Source organism: Sylvia atricapilla, chromosome 24, assembly GCF_009819655.1.
Source record: "Sylvia atricapilla isolate bSylAtr1 chromosome 24, bSylAtr1.pri, whole genome shotgun sequence".
NCBI classification, from domain to species: domain Eukaryota; kingdom Metazoa; phylum Chordata; class Aves; order Passeriformes; family Sylviidae; genus Sylvia; species Sylvia atricapilla.
The window spans coordinates 1,600,582-1,627,894 of NC_089163.1; the positions used below are offsets into that span (position 1 = coordinate 1,600,582).

At 57.5% G+C, this 27,313-nt stretch overlaps 1 protein-coding gene across 12 annotated transcripts in view; it reads right to left on the reverse strand.

The window, feature by feature from the left end:
• LOC136371211 (microtubule-actin cross-linking factor 1-like) overlaps nucleotides 1–27,313 on the reverse strand; it is a 136,276-nt gene that overhangs the window by 92,749 nt on the left and 16,214 nt on the right. For 5 of the 12 annotated variants that reach the window (XM_066335139.1, XM_066335141.1, XM_066335134.1 and 2 more), the window contains exons 2-8: nucleotides 12,054–12,115; nucleotides 10,998–11,087; nucleotides 8,517–8,594; nucleotides 7,045–7,137; nucleotides 1,047–1,213; nucleotides 308–420; nucleotides 109–215 (exon numbers count right to left, since the gene is read on the reverse strand). In XM_066335139.1, coding sequence (XP_066191236.1) covers nucleotides 109–215; nucleotides 308–420; nucleotides 1,047–1,213; nucleotides 7,045–7,137; nucleotides 8,517–8,594; nucleotides 10,998–11,087; nucleotides 12,054–12,115 — 710 coding nt within the window. Of the gene's footprint in view, nucleotides 1–108; nucleotides 216–307; nucleotides 421–1,046; nucleotides 1,214–3,741; nucleotides 4,756–7,044; nucleotides 7,138–8,516; nucleotides 8,595–10,997; nucleotides 11,088–12,053; nucleotides 12,116–13,698; nucleotides 13,787–17,656; nucleotides 17,775–27,313 lie in introns of those variants that run through there. The other 7 variants (XM_066335129.1, XM_066335132.1, XM_066335130.1 and 4 more) reach the window with 3 other exon arrangements.

The following is a 27,313-nucleotide window of genomic DNA, read 5'->3' on the forward strand; positions in this document are numbered from 1 at the left end:
TCCTCAGCCCTCTTCCACAGGGAACAAACCCTTTCCCAAACCCTTGCCACCAGCCCCAGCTGCCTCCCAAATGGTCATCCCAGCCTCCCAGCCCACAGCAGAGCTTACGATGGCGCTGATCCCTTCTCCTCCCTCGGGGACTTTGGGAAAGGCATCGTAGATTGAAGACACGTAAGTTATCACGGATTTCTCATCCGGAGAGGGGACGTCCACGTCTGCCAAGAGAAAAGCAGAAAGGCAGTGAGGAAAGGGAGTGGGAAAAGAGGTTGGCATCTCCCTGCACCGGTCACAAGCCCTGGGCACCCACCTTCAGCATCCAGCAGCCGTGTGACCCCCAGGCGCTCGGCGATCTCGAAGGCCTGCTCCAGGTTCTCCCGGTTACTCTGGATCTGCACCCTCTCCATGTCCACCAGATCTGGCCTGCAAGACACTCCCCAGAGTCACAACCAGCACCAGGTGGCCAGGGCAGAGCATCCTGGATGGGCATCACTGCCATTGGGATGGTCTGAGCCCCTGTCCCAGCGTGGTGGCTCTCCAAGGGGACCTGGGCTGCAGGACTTCCCTGTCTCATCCTGCTGGGGAAGGGGGCTCAGGCTGCAAAAAAAACCCCTTCTGGTCCCAGCTGGGGAAGAAGGAACCAACAGAAGTTTAAGTGCTGCTCAGGAGATCTCTGAGATCCTTGGATAAAAGCATGGATGAAAGTGCTGCTGCTCGTGGAGAGGGAAAGGGCAGCACTGACATGTAACTACTGCAGCACTCAAGAGTTTAAAAGCTTTCCTTTTCCTGCCTCTCTCCCCAGCCTCATTAAGATCTTTTTTTCCTGCGACCTGATGTATTTTTTTTGCTCATTCCAAGCATCCCTCCCTCTGCAGCTACCCAGCAGAAGAGATAATTCCAGGTAAAAATGACATTGCTCCCTGCCAGCCTCACCCACATCTCCAAACACTCCAGCCCATCACTGACCACAGTGGTGAGCAAGGATCCCTAGGAGATCTTCATCCCTCCTCCCACCCTCATGACACTCCCCATTCCTGCTTCCAGCCTACCTGTATCTGTGGATGAGGGCGTTGAACATTTTGCCATCGCTCCAGCAGGAGGAGAAGTTGGTGCACTTCACCCCGATGTAACCTGCTGTCACCTTCTGTGTCCACAGCAGGAGCTTCTCCTTGGCTGACATATCCCCCAGCTCCCCACTGATGTAGATGTCGGAGATCTGGAAGGAAGCAGCACAGCCATGGGAGGATGCAGGAGCAGGGAGAACTCCATCAGGCACATCCAGTTTCTATGAACTTGCCCCAGGCCTGGCTACCAGAAAGGGCAGGAGGAAACTCGTGGTCACCACGGGGCAGAGGGGATGGCTGAGGGATTTGGGAAGGCTGCAGATCCAGAGCCAGACATTTTCCAACCCCATTTCACCAGGCAGAGCCCAGCCCAGCTGAGACACGAGCTGACAACACCAAACCTCAGCTCCCAGCAAGCACCAGAGCCTCTCCCTCTGCACCATCCCTGTCCCCACCAGACAGGGACACACCTCACTGGGAACACAATGTCCTGGAGAGAGGAGGCTCCAGGCAGGTCCTTTCCTGCCTTTCCCTGCTCCAAACATCCTCCTGTCCCCTCACTGTCCCTGCCCAGCACCCACCACGAGGTGCCCCAGCACCCTCAGACACCCAAGGTTCCCACAGGAACTGTTTCTCCCACCCAGCAGCAGCCAGGGTGGGCAATGAAAAGGGACCACCACCAATATTTCTTGTTGGGGCTGCAGCTGTGGCAGGGGAGCTCCACCTGGAGCACGCTGCTGTAAAAAAACACCGACTTAAAGAAGAGGGGAAAACACTTGGAGAGGAGATTTCTCCCTGACCTCCAGCCATGGAGCAGCTCCACGGCAGGGGAAAAGAGAAGGATTGGGAGAAAGATGTGACATTCCCCCTCTGCCTCATCGGTGCCAGGGGGTGCTGGTGCCAGGGGGTGCTGTGACCCAATTCCCAACAAAAGACAGCGACAGTCACAGACCCCTCAGACAGGACTGGCTGCGAATCCCAGACTGGCACGTGACGCCACGCACGTGTCCCCGCATGCCAGCATATTCCTGATTGGCACGGCTTCCTCCTCACCCTCCCCTCTCCAGCTCCCCACTTAGTACAATTACCTCCCCTTAATTAAGGAGAGGACAAAGGGGAGGATGGGAGCCACTCGGATTTTCCGAGGTGCCCGAGGAAAGGCAAGGCAGGCTGTTTGCTCCTCGGATTCCTCCTCCCGGCGCCGCGGGGAGAAGGTGTGCCAGCACCCAGCCCCTACCCACAGCCCTGAAAACACCCAGTTGGTTTTTCCCTCCCCAAAACACACCCAGCTGGGTGCTGGCACCGCTCAGGTCCCAGCTGTCAGACATCCCTTTGCAGGCAGGAGACAGGGGGACCTGCGGGATTATCCGTCTCTCCCGCCGGCGGGGCGGATGCTGCCGGTGTAATTGGTATGCTGCAGCTCACCTCCCTCTCCAGCCTGATACGCTCATCACACATAAAACTGCTCTTTGTCAGCTGCTACCACACTGCCAGAGCTGCCTTTAACTCCTCCAGCCCCGGGGCTGGCTTTCCTCAGGGATATCGGGAGCCAGCACCTGGTGGCAGAGCTGGGATGGACGGGATGATGAGCAGGGTGAGCAGCAGGATGCAGGATGGGACCCTCCACGCCTGCAGGGAGCAGGGGAGGACCCACAAACCTCCCTCTGCTCAGCACCCCTTTATTAATTGGCTCTTAATTAAGGGCAGAATGAGTTCACCTTTCTGTGAACCCACCCACCAGCTGTGCCCCACCCGCAGTGGCGCACATCCAGGAGCATCTCACAGCACCCAGCTCTGATAAATCCTTTATTTTTAATCCCTGACACAACACTGGGGTTCTCCAACCACTGGGCCTCTTCCCTGAGAGCATCCTTGAAGGAAACTCTCCTAGAGATGTGCTTATGGAGGTGCAGGGTGCGGCACCAGCTCCACCCTCCTTTCTTCGCGTGTCTGTGACAGGACAAAGATTTAGGGAGGCACCAGCAAGAAAAGAGAGTGGAAACTCGCAGGACTTTGGGCCAAACCCCTCCAAAATCGGCTTCATGCATCAAGCAACTGGTGGCAGGATGCTGAAGGCCACATGGTGGCCGTGACATTGGTCCCAACATGGCAAAGGTATCAGGACCACAGCTCCTCAAACCACACGCTTGTCCTGGGGCATTCACAGCTTGACCAGACACAAGGGCACCTTTGTCCACACTGTCACCCCAAAAGTGTGACCACCAGACAGCAACAGGCTCCAAAACACAGCATCAACCCCTCCTGTTCCTCCCGGAGACCCCTCGGAGCAGGCAGAGACACCACATCTCCATGATCATCCTGCTGCCATTCGTCCTGCCTGGGCAGCAGGGACATCTGAGCCAGCAGCCCTGAGGGCACAAGTGCCACTGGTGACAGCACCACCAGCCTCACCCACTGGGTCCAGACACTGTCACTCCCAGCAGGGTACAGGACAGGTTGGTCCCCAAGAAACACTTTCCCAGTGGAGATGCTGGAGAGACTTCAGAAGGTTTCTGCTCCATCATCCTGCCACCCATGCTCAGCACCAGGCTGCCCCTCACCAAAATGACCGTGCCCAGGAGCCACCACCATTTGGGGTCCACTGACCCAGGGGTGGGATTCGGGTCCCCCACCCCGCTGCAGAAAGGGGGCGAGGGCACACACACACACACACACTGACCATTGCTCCGGCTGTCCCCGAGCTCCCCCTGCGAGCCCGGCCCTCCACAGCGAGCCTGAGGCCACCATCAGAGGGTGACACCGTGGTCCCACCAGCTGCTGTGCCCTTGGCCGGCCGGTCGCTGCCGTACCCCGAGGAGCTCCGGGCCACGCTGCCGCTGAAGGAGGACGGGCTGCGGGAAGCCGGCAGCCCGTGACCGTCTCCATCCCCAGCCCCAGACGATGGCAACCCTGAGCTTCTCCCCACGCTGGGGTTTTCCAGCTGATCCACCATGGGGGACGGCGTGGACAGCTCGGACACGGTGCCCGGCTCTGCCGCGGAGGAGGAGCACGTCCATGCGGCGCTGGAGCTGGGATGGTCGCTGCCTCCTCCTTTCCCCCAGGCATCCAGGGAGCCGCCGGCCTCCGGCTCCCTCCTGGGCGCTGCCTCCCCTCCGGACGCGGCGCTGCTCGGGGACAGGAGCGTCCCCTCTGCCGCACGGCCATCGGTCCCTGTGCGGAGGGGCAGCAGCACGGCCCTGCAGCTGCCGCTCCTCTGCAGCTCGACCAGGCGGCTCACCGCCTTCTCGCAGTCCTTCTCGGCCGGGTTCTCCAGCAGGCGAGCGATGACGGTGGTGCCTTCCTCCCGGGATGCTCCCGCCACACCCGGCCGCTGCGGCTCCAGCACCAGGCGCGCTTTCTGCACCTCCCCTTGGAAGCGCTCCTTCACCTGCACGATGATCCCGGGGCGCAGCGCCGCCGGATCGGGGTCCCCGCCGCGGGGCCGGCTGCCGGAGGGCTCCTCTCCTTCCTCCCGCCGAGGGGCTGCCTTCGACTTGGGCGCCTCCTCATCCTCGGCCACCTCCAGCGCCGGCGGCTCCTCCTGCGGGGCTGCCTCCGGCATCGCTCTCCTCTTCCCTCTCCGCCTCCGTTTGAAGCGGACCCTTTTTTTGGGAGACAGCGGCGCCTTCCCCACAGCTTTTTCCTTCTGCTCTTTAACGCAGCCCAGCGAATTCCCCATCTCCTCCCGCTCGGTGCCGGCAGGAAGGCAGCTGAGCGAGTGGCCGGCTCCCGAATAAATCCCAAGCCGGGCTTCATCGGCTCCAACGCCCGGCGCGCGGCGTTCCGCCGACTGCCCCTCGTCGCTGTCCCCTCCCGCCAGCCCTGCCGCCACCGCCGCCGCTCCAGACAGCCATCTTACAGCCTGGGCGCTGCGAGAAGACAAATTCAAAGCATCTCACTGCAGTTCAGAAATCACTTGACCTAAAAGCAGAGGGAGCGGGGATTGGCTGCGGCGTCCTTCTCTCCAAATATGAGGTAATTGGAGCACGGCCCTTGCCAACACAAACAGGGAGCAGGAATCAGGCAGCGGAGCGAGGAGGGGAGTGGGAGAGGGTGGGGAAGACGGGGATAAAACACAAAACCTAAGGAAGGTTGGCAAAGGTAGAATAAAGGAAGGGGTGGGAGAGAAATGGGAAAAAAAAAAAAAAAAGGAAAAGGAAAAAGCAGGGAGGAGTCAGAGTGACTCTGCATGCTCGCCAGCCAGCTCCGCAGGGCTGCTTCTCTCCAGTTCGGGAGGTTTGCTCCTTAATTCTTAATTCTGGGAGCCCCAAAAAGCACAACTCAGGGGCTCACGCTGCTGCCGGGCTCACCCAGTTTGGGGCACAGAGGGGCAGCTCCAGGTGCCCTGGGGACTCAGCATCACTTCAGGGAGCCACGGTCCGACAGGAACGGGAGCACGATGTGCCCATCCCAGCCCTGCCTCTCTCCTGTGGCTCCTGTGTCCACCCAGGGCAGGGGTTTGGGGAGCACAGAGCATCCCAACTCTGCCTGCCAGCTCAGAGGGACCAGGGCAGGGGAACATGCACCAAAAGTAGTGGGGGGGCGAGACAAAAATTGGGGAGCAAGGGGCATAAAGATGGGGGGAGACTGAGCTCAGCCCCAGGAAGCAGGGAAACATTCCACCAGGAAACATTCAACGAGGAAACGCTCAACAGGGAGCAATCCAGAAGATGACTAAGGGAAACCAGTGACCACAAGAGCTGCCAGGGCACAGGGAAAAGCCCCCAGGGCACCTCCCTCATTGTCACCACGCTGGAACTGGCCGGTTCCTGAGCTCCACACCGGCACCATCCCACCCCAAACCTCTCCCAGCCGCCTGCCCCCAGGCAGCAGCACCGGGACACGAGAGATTAAGATGTTCACAATGGAGCTACAACCCCAGAAAAAATCCCGTTAGTGCAGCGGCAGGAGGATGCACAGGCTCACCAGCCTGGCTCCTGTGTCACCCTCACTGTCCCCCACGCCAGGGTGGCAGTGTCACCTCCCGGCCAGGCATGGAGGAGAGGACCTCCTGATGTCCCTCTCCTGCAACAGAGGATGCACCAGGGCTGGATGACCACAAGGACAACAGGGACAAATGCCACAGCCCCACCGGAGATGACAGTGACTCATCAGCATCCAGAGCCTGCTCGACCCCGGCTGCTTCCCAGGGCCAAAGCCTGGGAAGAGCCTCGTCAGCAGCCTCACACCCAGCTCAGCCCCATGCTCCCCACAAAGCCTCTCCCCGAGGCACTGCCCATCCTCCAGAAATCACAATCTTCCAGTGCAATCTTCCTTTAGAGCCTCAAAGGCAGCGCTGGTCCCGTCTGGAAGATGCCAGCAGGGATAAGGCAGGCAGCTGGATACAGCAGATCCCACAGAGCTGATGCCACACGGCCAACGAGCTGCTGACAGCAGCACTGCACAGCAAACCCCAAATGCCAACTCACTGATGGCCACAAGTCACCCCCCTGAAGCCACCAGAGCTACAGCTGGAAAATTTCAAGCTATGGAAGACCCAAAACTCGCTTTTCCAAGAGCATTTCTAGCACACAATTGCTGGTGACAGTCCCAGGTCAGGGCGCTTGTCCCATCCCTGTGCTGTCACCCAGCTGACACATTCCATCCCAGTGAAAAGTTCTGTGGCTGCAGAGACCACCCAAAGGGGCAGGAGTGCCTTGGGACAACAGCCTATGGCCCCTTCCAAATTTGCTTTTCTCCTCCAGAGAGTCCAGCTGAGCAAACAGCCACGGCCAACATCCCCCGGAGACCGCGGCACACAGCCCGTCATTAATGATTTCATCATGCAAATGAAATTTGCGTGCCGCTGTTCACCCGACGCGGTCTCCATGACACTGCCGTGAACCTCCAGACCCGTCCATGCGCTCACATCACCATGGAAAATGCAGAAAACACTGGAAAATGCAGATCCCTCTGCCCTGGAGAGACGACGCGCGCCTGATGCCCGCCCCGCGTCCCCCGGCAAGGAAATTCCGTGTCCTACCTGGAAGTGGAGGATGATGGTCCAGATGAGCCCCAGGGTGAGCTTGGGGTTGCCATCTGTGATGTCATCATTGCGGATATTCACCAGCTTCACCTGGGGGAAAAAAAAAAGCAAACAGGGTTAAAGTTTCCCATCAGTTCTCACCTGGAGAGCAGCAGCGGACATATCCCTGTCCCCAGGGCCACCTCGGGCACCCTGGTGAGGAGCAGGCACACAGGAAGATCCCAGTGCTTCCCAGAGAGGCAGAGATGCCACCTCATCTCCTGGCTCGGGGAGGATTTTTCCATGTTTCCAGCACTCTCCATCCAGAAGTGCTTTCCCAGCACTTAATGGCTTTACTTCAGCTCACAGAGCAGCATCCCCGAAGCCCTGAGCACTGGTGCATAATTGAGCAGCTACAGACCACAGAGAGTGGGGGAAAAGGGGATGACCAAGCTTTAACTCCTGGGCTCTAAACCAAGCTCTAATGAAGGCAGGAACACCCTCACTCCTCCCCTGGGGGTGTCCTCTCTCCCCAGCACTCCCCAGGACCCCAGGGATCATTCCCTGGCAGAAGTGTCTGGGGTAAGACGTCCCAGCAAGGCCAGCACACTTCAAAGGAAAAAAGCTGTTTCATCCAAGTGGAGAAACAAGTTCCCCAGAGCCTTTGGCAAAATGTCTCTATCAAGGAACTGAGGAGGAGGAGGGGGGCTGGAAGCAGCTCACCCTGCCTGGAGTAGGGAATGTGCTCAAATTAATTCCGTGCCCTCAGGCCAGCAGTGAGGCAGAAAAGTCTCTGCTTCAGCATGAACTGGTACCATTTATCATCATCATCATCATCATCACCTTGGCATATCTGGGAGCATCACGCTGGGGAGAACCTGACCCAACAGGCAGAACAGGACACCCGGGCCCCCCTGGGGCTGTGGGGGTCCCACCTACAGAGCCAACAAGTTTTGGGATGCAGGATCTGCCCAGGGGCTGTGGAGCTCAGCGGGTCTCTGCTAGCAGCACAGGCACTGAGGGGCCAGCAGCTCCCAAAAGCCTGGTGGAGAGAGAGCCTGTCCTCCAAAACCTGAGGGATAATATGTCCATGCTGATATCCAGAGGGATGATGCCACACAGAGGCACCCCCAGTGGCAGCCCCGAGGTCAAGGATCTCCCCAGAAACTGGTGGGAAGGCATGGGTGTGCCACAGCCAGGATCTGCCAGGGAGCCCCAGGGGAGGCTTTTGGGGTGCAGAAGTGACATTTGCCAGCCCCTCCTCAGAGCTGGGGTCAGATCCCTTTTTTCACAGTGGTTTTTGTGTGCAGGGCTGGTTTCCAGAGGCACAACACCCACGGGGAAAAGCCCCCCAAAAGCCATCCTCACTCAGCACCACAGAGACTGGCACGCCCCAACGCTGCCTCCTCCACTCCTTCCAAAGCCTCAGACAAGAGAAAGAATCCACAAAACCACCCAGCTCTGCTGGATGAGCTTTTATCAGCCCTCACCTGTCGCTGCTTCAGGAAATCCAGGGCAATCTGCACGTTCTGCAGGCGGTGGAAGCGCATCCGCCCCTTCTCACGCGGCTGCAAGAGACAAGGCAGCAGTTTTAGGTCAGGCTGCTGGGGCTGGGGCTGGGCTTGGCAGCACCCCACATGCACAGTGAACCCCCTCTGGGAGCTGTCAGCGTGCTGCTGTGACCCCCTGTGCCCCCACACGTCCTGCTCTGCCTTGCTCTGGAGTAATCAAGGTTATTGCTACGCACAGTCCTGCTGGAAGAAAGGTTAAAACGCCCTGCTGGGAGATGGAGGTGGGAAGATCCTGAGATCCACGGTCTGGCTCAGCCTCTGAGATGCCAGGACGGGATCTTTCCCAGCTCAGGGACAGCCAGACAAGCTGGGAAAAGGGCTCAGCAAAAAGATGGATTCAAACAGATGCAGAGTCCAATTTGTCCAGGTGGAAACAGAGGCAGGACCGACTGCGGGTCCCCACTGATGGCAGAGGAGCCCTGACCTCAGCACCAGCCCCTCCAGCTCTTCCCACACGTGGCAGGGGCTCCAGGTACCTCTGAATCCCTCGAGAAGGGGCACATGAGACATCCTGGGCCTTGCCCATCGCTGCTGAAGTTGAGGGATTTCCAGAGGTATCCATCAGCTGAGCCACGGCCAGGGAAAGGGGATGGGAGGTTTTGAATCAGCAGGAGCGGGAGGAGCGACACCCAAAACCAAATCCCAGCCTCAATATGAGGAATCACCAGGATGTTCACAGAATCACAGGAGCTTTGGGTTGGAAAGGACCTTAAAGAGCATCTAATTGGAGCCATGGTGGGGGGACACACCCCAGAGCCACGTTCTGAACTGCTGGGACACCCCAAGTGCTCCGAGTCACCTTCCTTTTCCAGCTGTCCCACCAAGGGAAGAGCTGTTCTTCCAAGGGGAAAATCTGTCCCTGCAAGGGGAAAATCTGTCCCTGCCAAAGGGAACATCAGGAAGGTGACCTAGCTCGTCCCGTACTGCTCCAGGGAGGTGACACCGCACAAGGGCATTGTCACCCCCCCGAGAAGAGGGGATGAAAAACACACCTGGGCACATTTTGGGGTCTGACCCTCCCCTGGGGCTGTGCTGTGCTCACTCCCATGCAGGATCCCAGAAGGTGCCTATGCCCAGAGCCTGTCCATGCAGTGCCAGGTGTGCAGACCTCAGAGTGGCCCCGAGCAGGACCCGTCCCTGTCCCCTCCCACCCCGTGGAGGTGACACATGCTGTCACACCGGGTGGGTGGCGTGCCCTGCCTGCAGCCTGACCCCGCAGTGCACACACACACACAGATAATCCAAACCCTGGCCACACAGCCCTGCTCCAGCACAGCACCCGGGGTGGGTTTTATCCCCAAAAACCCTGCTGGGATGACACTGGATTATCTGGTGGCACTGCCAGGGAGATGCTGCGGCCGAGGGGGGGTCAGGCTCGACCTACTTCTTCATCATCATCATCTTCCTCCTCCTCGCTGCTCACACGGCACCAGGCTGGTGCTGTCACCAGGCGAAGGCTCCGCTGAGGTTCTACGGGCTAAGGAGGACGGGAGGGACGGTGGCAGGAGGGATGGCAGGGCAGGGACACAGGATGGAAACCAAAATGTGACACCCAGGCACGAGGAGAAACAAAATAAAACAAAAAAAAAAAGACAGCCAACAGCATGGGGTGAATGAAGGTGGCTGGGTCTCTGGCACAGCCCCGGGCTCCAGCACTGGAATTTCCTCCTGATTTTGGAAGCTGAAGAGCAGGAAGCTTGTCTGGATCACAAGTAGAGTGAATCCAAGTTTTCAGCCCCCACAAAAACCGATTTGGCGTCTCCGGAGGGTACGGAGGGACGTAGGAGATCTTTGCCCAGATCCTATTTTTGGGGGAAACTAAAATAATTCCTGCTGTGCTACGAAAAATCGGGATCTTCCCAGAGCTGAGGGAATGTGTCAGTCAGAGAGGGAAGAGGAGGAGGAGGAGGAAGGAGGGGGAACTCTACGATGCTCCAGGCGCAGGGAGAGGTTTGCACCAATGACTGCTACAAACCCAGGAGCTGAGCGTGAGGCAGGAGTGTCACATCTGAGATAAACTCCTGGGCACGCTGCCACAGAAGCAGGTTTTGATCAAATTCTGCTGTTATCCATGATTTTAAATATGGAGCCACATCTGGAAGGTGAAGGTGTGTAAAACTTGGCAGGAAGAGGGCTTTACCCAAGGCACCTTAATCAGGTGAGAGACCAGCCTGAGGAATGGGGGTTTGAGTAAAAATAAAGAAATAAAAATACAGTGAAAAATATCGTAGTAAATAATAATAATATTCCTAATAATAAAACAAAAAATGACAGACATTTGAAACTGAAACCATGGTGTGAGAAAAGACAGCTGATGGCTGGGGCTGAAGGGGAGCAGAGGGAGAGGATGAAGGGGGTTTAGGGGGACTCCAGAATCCCAGCCCAGCCCTGGGCACTCACCAGCTTCACTCCCGACAGCACTTCCAGGAGGGAGATGAGGTTGTGGCCATCTCTCAGGTCTTCATAGAGGTCATTGATGTGCTTGCGCACCTGGGGAGGGGAAAAGCCACCAGTGATGCCAAAATTATCACCAGGGAAAGCAGCTTCCCCTTTCCCAAAGGGCCTGGCACAAGCTGCTGCCAATTTCCCACACAAAATCCAACCGTGGCGCCATCTGTACTCCAGGTTAACCTCGGGATGCTGCAGGAAGGGCAGCTCCTTCTGCTGAATTTAACATTCTCACATTCCTCACAGCATCTCCCAAAACACAGCTCCCAGCTGGCAGCAGAGCAGCTTTCCATGGGCACCACGTGCAGCCTCTCCTCCCCAGAACACCCAGACCTTGTCCTGGAGTTTTACCCACTTGGGAATCCTCAGATGTTTTCCCCCAGCAGCCTCAAGATTTTCCTCTGTTTTTTCCCCCTCCTCTGTAAGGTTTAGGAAGCATCCAAAAGCTTGGCACAGAGCTTTGCAAAACTGGCAGGAAAAACACAGCTGGGACACCTAGTGCTCAAAACACTTTTTTTCCTCCCTTTTTTTTTTTTTTTTGGCAAATTGAGGATTAATTAAAACCCGCCCAGCATTAACCAAGAAAGCAGGGGGCTCCTCGTGTGCCACCTTAATCCTGCTTAACAAACTTTGGATCTTGTTTCTACCCTGGAGCACCCTTTAAAGGGCAAAAATGCCCCTTTTTCCTGGCAAGGGGGTGTGAGAGGGGAGTCAGGATCCCCTCCTTTCCTCCAGGATGTTTAAGCCTCGTGTTAAACAAGGATCAGGTGCCCAGGAGGGAAAGGTAATAAAATAAAAGGGCTGTGTGGTGATGCTACAGTGCCCTCCAAAGGCTCCAGCACATTTCCAGCACACTCTGCTCTGCTCCAACTCCCATGAACACACAAAACAAACAGTCCTGGCAAAAATTTAAAACCCTTAAAAAGGCATTTATCTGCCAGCCCTGAGCTGCAACACACAGAGTGATGGTCATTTCAGGGGCTTTATAACAAAATCCGTGACTCTTACCTTCATCAAGTGTTTATTGACCCATTTAGTGAAGGTTTTCTTTTGGACTCTGTCCCGTTCATCTGTCAAAAGGAGACAAAGGCAGCTCTTGGTCAGTGGTTCTCATGCAGAAACTCAAACGACTTTGAAATGACGGGAAGAGACAGAGGGATCGCCGGCGGTGCCAGCACGGATCCCGGGGAACAGAGGCAGCTTATTCAGGGAATGATGTGGGATGGGGCCGTTCACTCAGCTCCAGCATGCCCCTTGGGCAGGGAAATGTGAGTCAGAACAAAATACACCGGGTTTTTTGGGGGTTTTTTCTGGTGTGAATAACGATTTTTAAGGAAAGCAGCATGGATGACCGGGATTAGGTGAAACCGGCAGCATTGACTGAACCTCCGGAATTCATCCCTCTCTGAGCCTCCCCCACAGGAAGAGAAAAGGGGGTTTTCCCAATTTTAGGAGGGTGTCCCCCTCCTTTGCCCACTCCTGGAAGGCTTTAGGGTGTTACATAAACCCCCAGATGTCCCGTAACAGGTTCCTGGCCGGGCACTGCCAGCGTGTGCAATTAGCAGCTTATTCTGCCACTGTATTTTTGGTTCATTGGATTGCCAGGATTTAATGTTTATTTCTGTCCCACAGCTCAGCCCTGGCAGGACACCGGGAGCTCTGAGTGCTGCTGGGACAGGGTGACAACGTGGGTGCCATCCCCAGAAGGTCCCAGTCCCCAGGGGTGGCAGGGGGACGTGATGGGACATTTGTGGTGACGCCAAGAAGCCATGGGGGAGCTCCAAGCAGGCTTTTGGCTCCATGAAAAAATAACATCAGAGGAAAAACACAGGCAAACAGATGAAAGGAGATGGTCCCATAGGGCAGAGGAGGGCCCACTCTGCTCCCCTGGCAGCCAGCCCTGTGTCCAGCAGCATTTAACAACATCATTTTGGAGCACAGAGAGATCCCCAGCACCAACCCATGGCACACAACGCCGAGCACTGCATCTCCAGCCCAGAGGACCCCACGGATATTTCAGGAAAGGATGAGCCCTGCTCACGCAAAACATATCTCTGACATCAGGCTCTACCAGGCAGCAGCACCTCTTGCTTTGGTTTTAAGTCAAAAATCGAGAAAAAAAAAAAAAAAAAAAGAGAAAATCAGCATCTCCCAGGCCAAACTCCCCAGGACAGCCCCAGAACCCTCTCCTGGGATGGGAGCTCATTGGAGGTCCCTGCACAGCCCCAGGGACCCTCGGCAAAACCTCCTGGTGTCTTCATCCACGCAGACTGGAAAGCACCACCCAACGTTCTTCCTCTTCCTCACCCACCCCGCGGCTTCCCCCTCCGAAAGCACCGCAAACACGTGGCACAGGGCGACACAAGCGTCACCTCCCTGTGTCCCACTCCATCCCCAGGCCACGGCATGGAGCCAGGTGCCAAAAAACCACCCCTAGGCTGTGCCACATCCACCCTCACTCCCCATCCCGCCAGGCTCCAGCTTTGGCACGACTTTCCAGGAGCTGCCTCCCGGCCACGGGGAGCTGTGTCACCCCCACGTGTTCTTCGGGATTTTCCTTCACCAGACCCCCTCCAGAGCCGCAGTGACGGGTCCCTTCCCAACTCCGCTGTCCACTCGGGATGGATAAAGCCCCTGGGCGGTGGGTACTAACCGATGCAGCACATCCGGCACACCAGGCAGGCGCTGAGCCGCCTCTTCTCCCCGGAGAGAAGCCGCCTCTCCATCTCCCCAGCCCGGGATGGTTCTGGGGCAAAGCGCCAACACCTGGGGAAGGGTCTTCTGGCGGCACCTCCCGTTCCTCGGAGGGTGTGGACGGATGAGTTCTGGCTCACAGCTCCTCCCACCGAACCACTTCCTACCCCCGGTGCCCCCGGTGCCCGCGGCCGTTCCTCCTCCGCGGCATCGCCGCCGCCCCGGAGCCGCCACGCCCGTTCCTGGGTGCTCCCGACCTCGGCAAAACCTTCACCGCTCCTTGGGGTCGGCAGAGCAGCTTGGAAAAACTCCCGGCAGTGAAGGGCAGAGCCGCTGCTCCCTCGGACGCGTGGGGAAGAAGCGATGCGGAGCTGCCGCAGCCCCAAAGCCGATCGGCATGGGGACACCGGCTCGTCCCGCAGAGCCGGGCACTGCCCGCTGGCTTGTTTTTTTCCCTCGTCTTGTTTTCCAGTTAATTGCACCAGGAGGGACAATGCCGGGCTGTTCTCCGCTCTCCCGCCCGCTCGCCCGCGGCTTCTGCCCAAATCATGGTCTGGGTCCGGAGCGCTGGAGCCGGGACACGGCCCCGCTTGGCACGCGGGGAGATAACGCCTTATCACCGCCTCTCTTCCTCTTCTTCTAAATATAATCCCCCTGCAGCCCTTCTGCCGGCTGCTGGCCCGGCCTGGAGGGTGACAGGAGCCGGGATGATGCCTCGGGAAGGTGGGAGAGAGTCGCCGAGCATCGCACGGAGCACGGGAGGACAGAGGGATGGATGTCACCGGGTCCCACACGGACAGTCAGTACCCAGCCACCTCCAGCGCTGTATCCCAGAGGTGCCCACAGCCCAGAGGCTCCTCCACGAAATCCCTCTTCCCATGTCCTTGCAGAAATTTGGGGGGTTTTCCTCCGTTTTGGTTTTTTTTTTTTTGCCCCGACTCACCTCCTTTGGGTGGTTCCCGGGCTCTAACGAGATTAAACCTCCCCAGCCCGGACCCGCGCTATCAGCTGAGCTAATAATAATGCTGGTTACTGCTTACTAACAATATTAAGGCATTGCAAGCTTATCTCTGCCCAGCTAATCTTTTCCAGAGTCACTCTGACAAAGAACTTGTTGCAATCCCCCCGATTCTCGTCCTCTCCCTGCTTTAGCAGAGGTTTGCTGGCCCCAGCCACCAAAAACCATCCTGTCCCCAGCCAGGGACAGTCAGCAGAGGCACGGCAGGGCCAGAGGGAAGATTATGGGGAAAAGGAAAATCTGTCCCACTCCAAAGACAAGCTGGTGGCAGGAGAAGGGACTGCAGAGCCTCAGGTCCCTCACACACAGGGCATGGAGCAAAGGCTGGTGACAGTGACACAGGGAACATCATCAGCAAACAGAGACCATGAGCCTCTGCAGGACCACACGTGGTTTAATTCCCTCCCGACGCTGCTCGTCAGAGCTCAGCTCACCACATCCCCAAAAATGGGGATCCCAAAGGAACGTGGCCACTGCGGCACAAATCCCCCACAGCAGCTCAAGGGGCACAAGGGGAAGGTGAGGCTTTGGGGGGTTTTCTGTTGTTAAACTCACTCAGTGAAAGGAAACAGTGAAAAACCACCGTGCCCCACAGCTGCTTTCCAGCACTCCAAAACCAGAAAAACCCCCACGCTGCCGGACCTCAGCATCCCCAGGCATTTTCCATCGTCACAGGGATGGCTCCCACAGGTGCTGGGTGCCAGAGAACCCCCCCAGCACCACCACAACGCCCTGCACAGACAATTCCCTCCCGGTTTGCCTGCGGCAGCCTCTGTCCTGGCAGCCTGCCTGTCCCCAGCAGCTCCCAACACGTCTGGCCAGGAGCTGCTGCTCTCCCCTGGATCTCCCCTCCATCATCATTGTCCTTGCTCGCTGTCACACTCCATCCCTGTGTGTCTCTTCCTGCCTCAGGCTGCTGCCAGAGTCAGGAATCAGCAGGATAAAAGGTGCCTGGCCTGGCACCATCCCTAATCCCACCCCTGGCTTGGTACCCTCCATCCCACCAACACCTGGGGCTCCCTGGGACGGCCTTTTGCCATCCTTGGGAGGGAACCTGGGGGGTTCATGCTGCCCACCAGCTCCTGGAATAAAGTTGGGAGGTGGTTCCCAAACTTTTTCCAGCTGTTAAATCCCAAGGAACACGGGAAACATCAGGCAGGGCACTGCACTGGACGATTTCGGAGAGATCTCGAGGGTATTTCCAAACCCACCCTCAGTGTGAAAGTGGAATTAAACAAGAGCCAACCACGACGTAAAGGAGGGGTTTGTTACTTTAAAAAAGCCAAAACTCCAAATTTTTAAGCAATGAAACCCAGGGTTTTCCCTTCAAGGCAAGCAAAGAGTGAGAACGGTCAGGGGTCTTTTTGAACTTGGCACTTTTGAGAGGGGGGATATGCAAAAAAATAAATCTGGCTGGCTGAGGAGCACAAGGTATTTCAAACATGCTGGCTGCCAACTTGAGAGCTGACATAATCCATCATGACAACAGAGCCAACAGGGCAGGATTTACGGAGCCTTTCACCCAGGGAGAGGAAACGGAGCCTGATTCAGCCTGGAAGAATGCACAAGAGATACCTGCGGTGGAAAAGGATCCAACACCCGGATATTTAATGAGGGAGACACCTGAGATGTGGTGATGCAAAGGAGAGCAGGGCAGATGCTCAGCAGAGCTGGGTGAGCCTCACAGAGAGAAAAACCTGCTGCAAAATGATCCTGGTCTTCCAGGATTGGGCTTTACCTGCTCCTCTTCGGGGGAAAAAGCCATGAAAGAAAACAGGTTTTGAATATACTTGCTGCTTGCAACACTAACTCAAGGATTTTTTCAAAAAGGGGGTGGATTTGGAGGGGGAAACATCCCTCCAAACAGGAGGAAGCAGCAGGTCAGCACGGAGAAGAGACAGTCCAGTTGGGAAACATCCAAGAGGTCCACAAATGGAACCAAGAACATCACTGGACAACACTGCCCAGCCACGGAGATTAATTAATTGGGCAGGTCAGCAGGAGGAATTGCAGCAAGGCTGGGTTCAGTGGGTGACAGGGTGCATTCTGCACGACGTGTTTGTGCAATTCCCTCTCAGCCTGCCTCTCCCAGTAGTTCAGAGGGAGAAAAAGAAGAAGTGTATCCCAAAGCAGCATCCAGGGAAAAAAGCCTGCCCGCGGCCGCCCGGCTGCGCAGTCCCGCCCCTTTTGCATGGAAAAAAAAAAAAGGGAAAGAAAAGAGGGAATCGGTCATGGACGCGGGGAAAGGGCCCCATGCGGAGGCACAGGCGAGAACAAGCACGGCTGGAAAGAACCAGAGAGGAATCAAAACAAACAAATCCCGGGGGGAAGAGGTCGGGGACGGAGCAGGAGTTACCAAGACTTTCAGCTGGGGCTTGGAGTTATCCCACACCCCTGTAATGAATCCTTACCCTCCTTGGGCAGTCATGTGCGAGCCCTATTTTGGGAAACTGAGGCAGGGTCAGCCCCAGCTGCTCGGCGAGGCTGTGCCAGCTCCAGGAGAATCTCCCAGGGCTGTGTCTTGCCGGGGGCTGACAGAGACACCGCTGTCACGGCCAGGGGTGGGAGCCACGGGGGCACAACCCCAGCCACGTGTTGTGGGAATTGTGCCAGACAAAAAGCAGCCTCGACCCCTCTCATCCCAGCTCGCCCCCAGCCCTGCATGAGCCGGGAATGGGCGGTGAGGCCAAATTTAGGCACTCAACCCTCTGCCTCCCCCTCCTCACATGGGTTTGGAGCCCACTGAGGGCTCCCCATCGCCGTGTTCTCCTCCCTCCTCCCCACGGCCACGTCTGTCCTTGTCCGTGGGGCTGCCACGGCTGCCGGGGAAGGAAAACAACCCGTGTCCTGGTCATGCCGGCCATCTTAGCGCTCCCTGTCCTCCCCAGAACACCCCTACCTTCCCTGCTCCGGCTCCTCCAGTACAGGACACCGGCGATGCCCAGGACGTGGCTCAAGACAAAGGCAGCGGGTGGCAGATAGGAGCTTTCCGAAAGAGGCATCGCTTCGCTATTCCCGGCCCGTTATCCCAAGCCTGGCTCTGGATTTCTTTCTCCTGCCGCAGCTCGGCATCGCCGGGGAGGGTGAGGGGATGGGAGCTGAGCCGCTGGTTGGAGAAACTTCCAAAACTTCCTGCCTGAGCTTCTCTGCCTGCAGCTGGCTGTGTCCTGCGGCGTCCCCGGAGCTGGCACGGCTTGGGACAGCCAGCGCCGCTGGGACTGGGAGATTTGGGAGCTCCAAGAGGGGGCGGGTAAAGGGAGAAAAGCGAGCGTCAGGCCGGCTCAAACATCTTTCCTCCGAGTTCTGGCCGCCAAACTTCGTCGTGGTCCATCCCCCCTCCTCCTCCTCCTCTTCCCTTCCCCGCTTGGTGGGGAGGAGACGTCATCTCCTCAATATCCATTCCCAGCCCCGCTGGAAAGGAGCCGCAGCCGAGGGGATAGCAGCAGCAGCAGCTGCCGTGGCGGAATCGCCGTCCTCGCTTGGGGGGCTTGGGACAGGCACAAAACCTCAGCTCCCCGTGACGGGTGACAATCAGCAGCGTCCCCTGCCAGCAGACAGCCAGCGATGCCAAGCGCAGCCGGGATCGAGGGACATGGAGGCAGCACTTCCAGGGGCTCCCGGGCTACTTGGGCTGGTGCCAGCAGTGTCTGCTCGTAGCAAACCCTGCCCAGCAGGCGGGCGAAAGCAACGGTGACAAAATTCAGGTGTTTGGGAGTTGAGGACCACAGGCACATCGCCATCACCCTCCTCGGATTCTCCGGGAATAATCTAAGAACAACCCCACCATGAGGAAACACCCCAAAAGATGCTCTAACAGCAGAGATTCCTGAACTTCCCACGGCAGGGCGTCCCGCCTGCCCTCAGCATCACACATATTGCAGCCCAGCCTCATTTTACCGAGGGTTTGCACCGTGCTGGGTGTTACTCAGTTTCGGTTCCTTTCGGAAACGCTTCCGCTGCCGGCGGTACCAGGAACGGCAAAACCCAGGGAAACTGAGAGCAGCTGCCGCCTGCCCGGCCCCTCTGCCGTTGTAACCACAAGCAAACGGGCTGCGGAGGCTCCCACAAAGCCTGGATTGATCTCACAGCCCGTCATGTCCCCCCCTTGCCAGCTCCAGAGAGAGAAACTGGCTCTTGGGTAGAGGTCGGGAATTAAAGGCTCGTTTTTCGCCTCTCCCTTTCTCCCCAAGGGCTCAGACAAGAAGGGGTTGTTGTGCCGGGGCTCGGGGGAGTTGTGAAGGTGAGGGTGGTACAGAGCAGACCTGCAGAGCATCAGCCTGGCTCAGGATTTACTGGGTGGGAGAGCCAGGAATGCCAGCTCGGGATTTACTAACCAGGAGATGCAGCACGGCGCCAGATGCCATCCCACGACTCCTGCTCCACATCTGGAAAACCCCGTGAGGTCCAGGGCTTCATCCAGGTGCAAACAGAGATTTATATTATATTTATAATCCCCAAAACCAACAGCCACCAGCTAGTCAGGCACACCAAGAAAACCGTATCAAGCAAAACCTGATTGACCCAAACACTGACTGAAACATTCCAAAACCTGGCACACGGTGCCCAGAGAAGCTGTCGTTGCCCCTGGATCCCTGGAAGTCTCCAAGACCAGGTTGGATGAGTCTTGGAGAACCCTGGGATGGTGGAAGGTGTCCCAGCCCATGGCAGGGGGGATGGAATGAGATGATCTTTAAGGTCCCTTCCACTCATGATCCTAAAATTGTATTGTTCCCTGTGGGGTTCCTACAACCCCCACATCTTTTGGGACTAGATGGTGATAAAAAATACAGAATTACCCCGGGGCTCGGCGCTGTTGCAATATATTCTCCAGAGCTCCATCCCTGCCTGGATGAAAAATATCCTGGCATAGTTTTCCTCTGAAGACGTCTGCTTTTTGTTAAAGCTGCAGGAGGAATGACCCACCACGAGGCAGACACGAGGCCACCATAAATGGGCCCGTGGTCCAACCTGAGAGGGGCAAAGAGCCTCCTGCAAGGCACATGAGTGATGGTGACGTGATGGAGCTGGGATGTGCCAGTGGAAAAGGGTCCAGGAAGCAGGAGCTGGTCTCCCACATCCCTTCACTCCAGATGCAACCAAGGGGGCTCAGCTGCTCTTGGGCTTCCTGGGTGTTTCCTGCACGGAGGGGATGATAAAATGCACTGAGTGCTGCCAGCTGCTCCAGCTGGAGAAGGCGTTGGGTGAAAGAAATTCTTAAAATATATATAATTGTGTGTAAATATATGCTTTTGTTTCTTTTTCTACATATAAATATAATTTTATGGAATTATAGAATGCCCTGACTTGGAAAAGACCCACAAGGATCGCCCAACTTTTGAATATATTTATATAAATGTATATTTATATCAATACATCCCTCTGCTGCATCAGGACATCCTGGAGATTCCTGTGATCTCAAACTCATCCAGCTCAGTTTAACACCATCACCCCACTTTCCTTTTCCCAGGAAAAAAAAAGGAAGGTGATAGGGCAGGAAGGAGGTGGCTGATCCGGGGTGTCAGGAGCCAACGTCGAGTTTCAGGGTGACTCTGCTGGGCTCAGGGGACCACCCAGCCCCGGATGCAGCCTCCACACCCCCCCTCTCCCTGCCATGGAAACCACCCTGAGCACCCAAAACACAAACAGCTCATTTTTAGTTCCTTGCAAGACAGCTTTGCCCGGAAAGGAAAGGGGTGGGGAGAGGACACATCTCCCGCCCGCTCAGGAATTTGGGGAGCGGAGAGGCCCTGCCCTCCCACGGCGGGGGGGTGGTCCCCACCTTGCAGAGCACCCCCTCGTTTCACAGAGGGTGCCTCAGGCAGCATTTTGCATCCCCCATAAGGCTGGGACCCCAGCACTACGCCCCACCCGGGTTTAGGGTACCCCATGGGGCAGCGTGGGGGGACACAGATGCTGACCCCCCCTTTGCTCCAGCCACGCTCCCAACCCGGAGCTGAGTCATGCCAAGCTTTGGGTGTCCTGGGCTGTTCCTCCCCCCTCCATGTGCCTCCTCAGTGAGTAATGCTCAGGCGACAGAGATCAGCTCCCTGCTCAGCTCCCGGCTCCGGCATCTCCTTATATGACCGGAGAAGTGTTGGGCAGCGTCACACAGGAGCCGGGCACAGCCCCCGTGTCCCTGGTGCCACTCAGGCCATGCAGGCACCTTGGCATGGGTGTAGGCAAAGCCACTGGGGTGCTCCTTCATCCCCTGGGGTGCTGTGGCCTCGCAGAAAGCAGCAAAAGGTCCGGTGAGCTTTGGTCAGGGCAGTGTGTCCCAGCCCCGGGAGGTGGCAGCCAGGTGGCACTGTGGAAACGCTGGAGTGGGCATGGCTGCGGACAGAGCCAGAGCTGGCACATGGCAGCACGGAGCCGGGGTGAAGCATGGATTTGGGGCTCTGCTGCACCCCACCGTGCCCGGGTGGGCACACAGTGACCCCCAGCCAAGCCCAGCAAAGCCCCTGCATTGCCTGCAGCAGGAAAAAGCAGACACTGGAGCAGCTGGGAGCGCCCTGGAGGGTTTCTCTGCCCCAAAAGGGTCACCAGGGTCACCCCACCCTGCCCACGAGGCACCCCAGTTCTCACAGCACTTAAAGGACCTGCCCAGCAGCAGTGCTGAGCACACACAAACTCGTGACTGCAGGACAGGAGCCAGGTTTCCTGCCATGCTTCCTCAGCGAACCTTTTCCCCTTTTTGTTGTTTTTTCCTCCTTTCTGGGAGCTTTAGGAGCAAATCTCAGTGGCTTATGGCGGCAGCTGAAAACCCACCAGGAGGGGAAGGAGAGCCCAGGTTTTGGATCAGGGGTCTCCCTGGTAAATCAAAGACAGCATCACCCAGGGACAAGCTCTGCTCTGGAGTGGCTCGAGGAGTCTGTCTGGGCTTCCACAGGGGCTGGATGGTGGCACAGGGCTGGAACAAACACCGTCCCTATCCCTTAGCCAAGGCATGGAGCACATACCCCACTGCGGCGCGCAGCTGAGATCATTCCCCTTCGGATCACACCCTCCTGGCAAACCGCAGCAAAGGCGGCTGCGGACAGACAGACAGACAGACAGACAGCTCAGCAAGACACATCCCTGGCTGCCGAGTGCTCCTGCACGTGCCAGGGCACCCCGTTCTGCCGGCAAGCACGGGCACGGCCCCGCCGGGGCGCGGAGCCTCGCTCCACCCTGCCCGCGGCGCCAGCAGCCTTGGGAAAGGAAAGCCAGAACAAAGATGACGTTTCTTCTGATCCAGGCTATTAAAAAACAAGGTGGAAACGAGGCAGGTCACAGCTCCCGACGCTGCCCAAGCTCCTCGGTTCCAGCTCTCTCAGTCCCATCCTGCTGCTGGTGAATCAGCCGCCCGAGCGTGTGCGGGCACAGCCGGAGAGCCCTGGCACAAAGGGCACATTCCCCACGTTCAACATTTCCTTCTGGCTTTCATCATCCCCATGTGGCTGCATTCCTGCTGGGAGGGACAGGGAGAAGCCCGCGGGGGTCCCGTGCCGGCCCCACTGGGCGTCATCACCCAACTCCAGCGCTGCAAAAATTAGGATGGTGGAAACTCCCAGACAGCAAAGCTCTTGAGGCCCTGGAAAACCAATGTCCCAAACACAGGGGTTTGTGCAAACAGGGATTTTGGTTCTGAGTATCCCTCCATTGCTCCCTATCTGCACAGGAATAGTGGGAGTTTGAGCTGGGCTTCATGTGGATTAACCAGAGCAGCTCCACCCCATCCATAGCTGGGGAGCTTTTCTGCACCAGCTCCCCCCAGTCTGCACCGTGAGGGCAGCATAAATCAATATTTGCCTGCAAAGCTCTCACAGAGGAGCTTCCAAAGGTCAGCAGAACGAGGGGAGAGGGAAGGGGCTGGGAGGGAACCTTGGAACCCCCCAGGCACCATCAGCGATAAAATCGGAACCGAGCGAAAGGAAGCTCCAGTGATAAGAACGGAGATGTTCCCTTTTCCAGCAGACGTCTGGGCACCAAAATTAGAATAATATCTTCAAAAAAAAGACCAGACTTCCCTTCCCACAGCAGAGGCCGACAGTGCTGCATCAGAGGGGGACGTGGGAAAGCACCCCAGGACCACCGTGCTGTGGGATACAGAGGTGGAGGGCAGGGATGAGAAGGTTTGAGACAAGGCTGGAAGCAAACATCATTCCTGTGCCTTTCATCCTGCAAAGGCAAACAGCTGAGCTGGACGGCCACCTGCTCATGACTTAATCATTCCCCAACAGCATGAACTCCTGCTGCCAGGCTGGAGGGCAAATCCCTCAGCACAGCAGCAGTTATGGGGTCTACGGGAATGTGACATCCCAACAGGGCCATCCAAAGGGACCAGTGAGATGGACAGAGCCAACAGGAGAACCCAGGGCCTCGAAAATCTCAAAAATAACTCAGGAGACAGTTCCCTACCCAGCAGGATTGGGGAGAGGCTCCTGTATCTCATGCAGGAAGAGCAGTCAGCATTCCCAGGGCACCACCTTCCTTTCCTTGCTGGGGCTCACTTTTTGGTGTCCCAGACTCAGCACCTTTCCCAGGGACACCCAAAGCCATCAGCACTTGCAGTCAGGGCGCCCACCCCTCCATTCACCCCCCAGAGTGACCCCAGCTCCATGACACGGATCCCAGCAGATCCTTGCCCATGAGCCACGTGCTGGACACATCTCATTCCAACACCGCCCGGCCTTTGGAACTCTCCCTGCAGCCCAGGAGCAGCGTCACGCTGGAGGGGGGAATGATCTCACCGCTGCTTTCCCAGCACGGCAAACCTCCCTCTCTCCATCCAAGGCTGCCGGGATTCTGCTGACGCAGCAGCTCAGGCATTATTTCATCGCTTCCCACTTCTCGGAAAGCCTCCCCGTGTGACTTGTCACCCCTGCGAGGACGCTGGCAGCGCCTGCTTCATTGAGTGATGCCACGAAAATTCACGGCCACGTAACCCCGGAAAGCACCAGACCCCACGGGGCTGGCACGGTGGCATCGAGGGATCAGGGACAGGCACTGGGGACACAGAAAAAAGCCACACGGAGGGCTTGGAGCCATGCTGGATGCACACTTGGAAATGCTGGGTGAGAGGGAAGAGGCGAAGCCGGTGCCACAGGTGAGGAGGATGGGGATGAGCAGAGAAAGGAACAGCAAAAGTCTCCAGGCAGAAAACACCGTGGACTCTTCAGGAGGGAGCAACACCAGCCCCGAGCAGAGGAAGGCTTGCTTGCACGCCCACGTGCAAGAGGACACACACGTCTGCACGCCTTCCCAGGGGCCTGTGCTGACACGAGAAGGTGGCTTCTTTCCCAGGCATGGGGAGGAGGAGGAAGGCGATGCCATCTCCGGGTCCCTCCCTGCCCCTCCGGCCACGGGGACAACGCCGCACACCTCCACAGAGGAGACGGCTGGGTAAACACCCGCTCCGGAATTCCCAGCACACCCCAGCAGCGGAGGGAGAAAGCCATGAAAAAACAAGTCAACAACAACAAGAAAAAAAAGCTCTCCCCACCATAAGATTTGCTGGAAACCCCAGCAGAGGGGATGGGCACAGCCCCGTGCAACACAAATCCCAAATCCTGTACCCACCACCTGCACAGGAGCAGAGCACCAGGAATACCCTGAATGCTGGGAAAAAAAAAAAAAAAAAAACCAAATGAAATCTCAGGCCTCAGCCCCTCTTGGAGGAGCTGTGGTGGGGCTGCTCGGGGTGCAGAGTTCCTGGCCAAACCCCAGGGAAGAGCCACGTGGAGCCGGATCGGAGCCGCGGCGCTGGGATCATCCCCGGCAGCTCAAGTCCAAGCTTTGCACTTCCCACAGCAGCGGCTTAGGGGAGCAGGAAAGCCGAGGGGGGGCGGAGGGATGGCCGGCATCAAAACTCCTTTTCTAGCAGCTAACAAAAGAGCCGGTGTCTCGGCAGAGAGGCTCAGTTATTCCAACGCCAACCAGAAGCTGCTTGGCAGCGGGGGAAATAGGGAAATGTTGGGCTAGAGGGAACTGGCTGCGCTTTGTTTGGGGGGTGCTGTGTTTGCACAAGCCCCACACAATGGGGGTGTCAGGGTCAGGGGGGGTCAGGGCTGGGTATGGCTGTCCCCTGGGTATGGCCACCAGCTCTGGTGGCCTCGTCCTGGCTCCCCACAAATAAAGCACAGAGGTCACTGCCCAAGGTGCTGTTAGGAAGTTGTGGGTCCTCCCTTTTTTCTGCCCTCAGCGTTGTGGGTCCCCCCTTTTTTCTGCCTTCAGCTCCCCAGAAACCAGCTCAGGGTCTCCCCACCCTCACCACGCTGTGAACACAAGGACAGCGGTGGTGGAGCCGGAGATGTGCAAAGCCTCCTCTGAGAAATGGAGGTCAAAGAGAAGGAAGCAGCCGATTCCCTCCTCTTCCCCCTGCAGATGGAGGGCAGGCAGCAACCTTGAGCCCTGATCTCATTAGATGTCCCAAACTAAGCAGTGTGAAACCTGATTAGCGCCGGGCGGGAGGCGGGCGAAGGAGCGGCAGCTTGTTCTGCCAGCCAGCCCCAAGCGAGCACCCTGCCCCTGGAGAGGGGTGTCTGAGAAGCAGGGCACCCACAGCTGCCTCCCCACAGCACCCAGGATGTGCTCCTGGTCCTTCCAAGCTCGATCACACCCCAGGTTGTGGCTGTGCTGTGCCCTGAAGTGATGCTTCATCCCAGCTGCTCCTGCCAGCTCCTGGCCAGTTGGCCTTGGCGTGCAGCAGCACAGAGAAATGTAGGATTAAAAAAAAGGGGGGAGGCAGGAGCCCAAAACCTCTGTTCCCTAGAGACCTGCTCTCCTGCAGAGAAACTTAATCCCTGTTAAAAAGCAAATGAAATAATCCAGTTGCTAACACTGCTCTGGCCGCTCCGTTCAAGCCCCAGATCTGCTGGACCCCTCCAGCCTGGCCCAAGCCCAGCAGATTCCCTCAGCAGGGCTGAGCCGGACTTTTCTGGGGCTAAAACAACCCCCGGCACCACAAAGCTGTGGTGGGAAAGCTGTAAATCAACAGAGATGCTCAGTTAGGGCACAGCTCTTGAGTGTCCCAGGGGATGCCTCACTGGGTGGTCAAGCTGGAAAAGTGTCTCCAACCCTTTCCCAGGAGATACCAGACCCATCCTCCTCCTCCTCATACACAGGGACACAGGGCTGGCAGAGCAAAAACTCAGCGGGGCCTCCACCCAGGACAGCCAGGAAAGATGTTGGCCCTGGATGTCTTATCACACCCGGCCACCTTGGGCGGCCCCGTCTGCTCCTCGGGGAAGCCACCACACGATGGGACGAAAGCAAACAGTGACAAGGGGACGAGCTGTGGCACCACTCCAGCACTGTGGCACACAGCAGGGCAGGATGCTGCTCCCGCCTCCTGCTCCGAACCCCACACCCAAAATCCCTCCTTTTCTAACAGCAGAAACTCAGCGGAGCTGTGAAATTCCTCACTGCGGGCACACGCACCATGGTGAAGTGACAGGAACAAGCATGGACCCACTCCTTGGTCACAGGGGAAAATCTGAGCCCGATTCCCCTGGGGAAAGCACACAGCAGCTCCAAGGTCAGATGGAGCCAGATTAGCTGGAAATGCACGGACACAGCCGAGGAGATGCCAGGTTTGAGCCAGCTGCCAAGTAAACAACAAAACTCCTCAGAAAGCGAAACCAGCCGGCCTCGTGCTTGCTGGTAAAATTAACCCAGCAATAAATTTGTAATCTAATGGGTTTCCTCAGCCAAGCCCAAAGGATCTGGTCATCTCGGGGCCGTGACCGACGCTGCCCCGGGAAACTCAAGATGGAAACTGTGTGGAAAGTCTGGGTGACCCCACACCCACCGGGGCAGGGTCGCTCCCGGAGCAGCATCCTTTGTCCCCAGCATGGAGCCAGGGATCTGGCAGGTCCCCCAGCCCCATCCCAGCTGGGCGGGCCAGGGGGGCACTGGGATGCTCTCCAAGCCCCTTGGAGGGCTGACAGGGATGGATGCTGGCACGGAGCCGGGGGTCAGGGGCCTGGACTTACACACACCAGCATTTACATATGAAACGCTCCCAGCTCCAATATCCGCTGCTGCCTCCACCTCCCCGGGGAGATGAATAGAGATGAGGGGGGAGAAGGGAAAAGAAACCTCTCCAGCAATAAAACCTTGTTTTCCTCCAGCTCTGGCCAGCCCCGCAGCTCAAGGGCAGGCTGGGCTGGTTGTTTTCTGTGCTGGGAGCACACTTAGATCCATGGCAATGCCAAACAGTGACAGCAGGATGCACGGCACAGCATCCCCAAGCCAGTGAGCACCACAGAGCCAACCATTCCCTGTGGGCACCCCTTTTGTGCTTGGATGCAAAGGGAAGCCTCCCAGCAGTGTGAAAGGGCTCAAACTGTGCTGGCTCAAGCAGCCTTTGGCCTCCTCCGAGCACAGAATGCCAGACTGGTTTGGTTGGAAGGGACCTTAAAGGCCATTTCACCCCCACGGGCAGGAACACCTTCCACCACACCAGGTTATCCCAAGCCCTGTCCAACCTGGCCTTGGACACTTCCAGCCTCTCCACCCCTTCCTTACCCACACGCCCCTGAATTAAAGCCACAAAGGGCTGTGGTAAACACAGCTG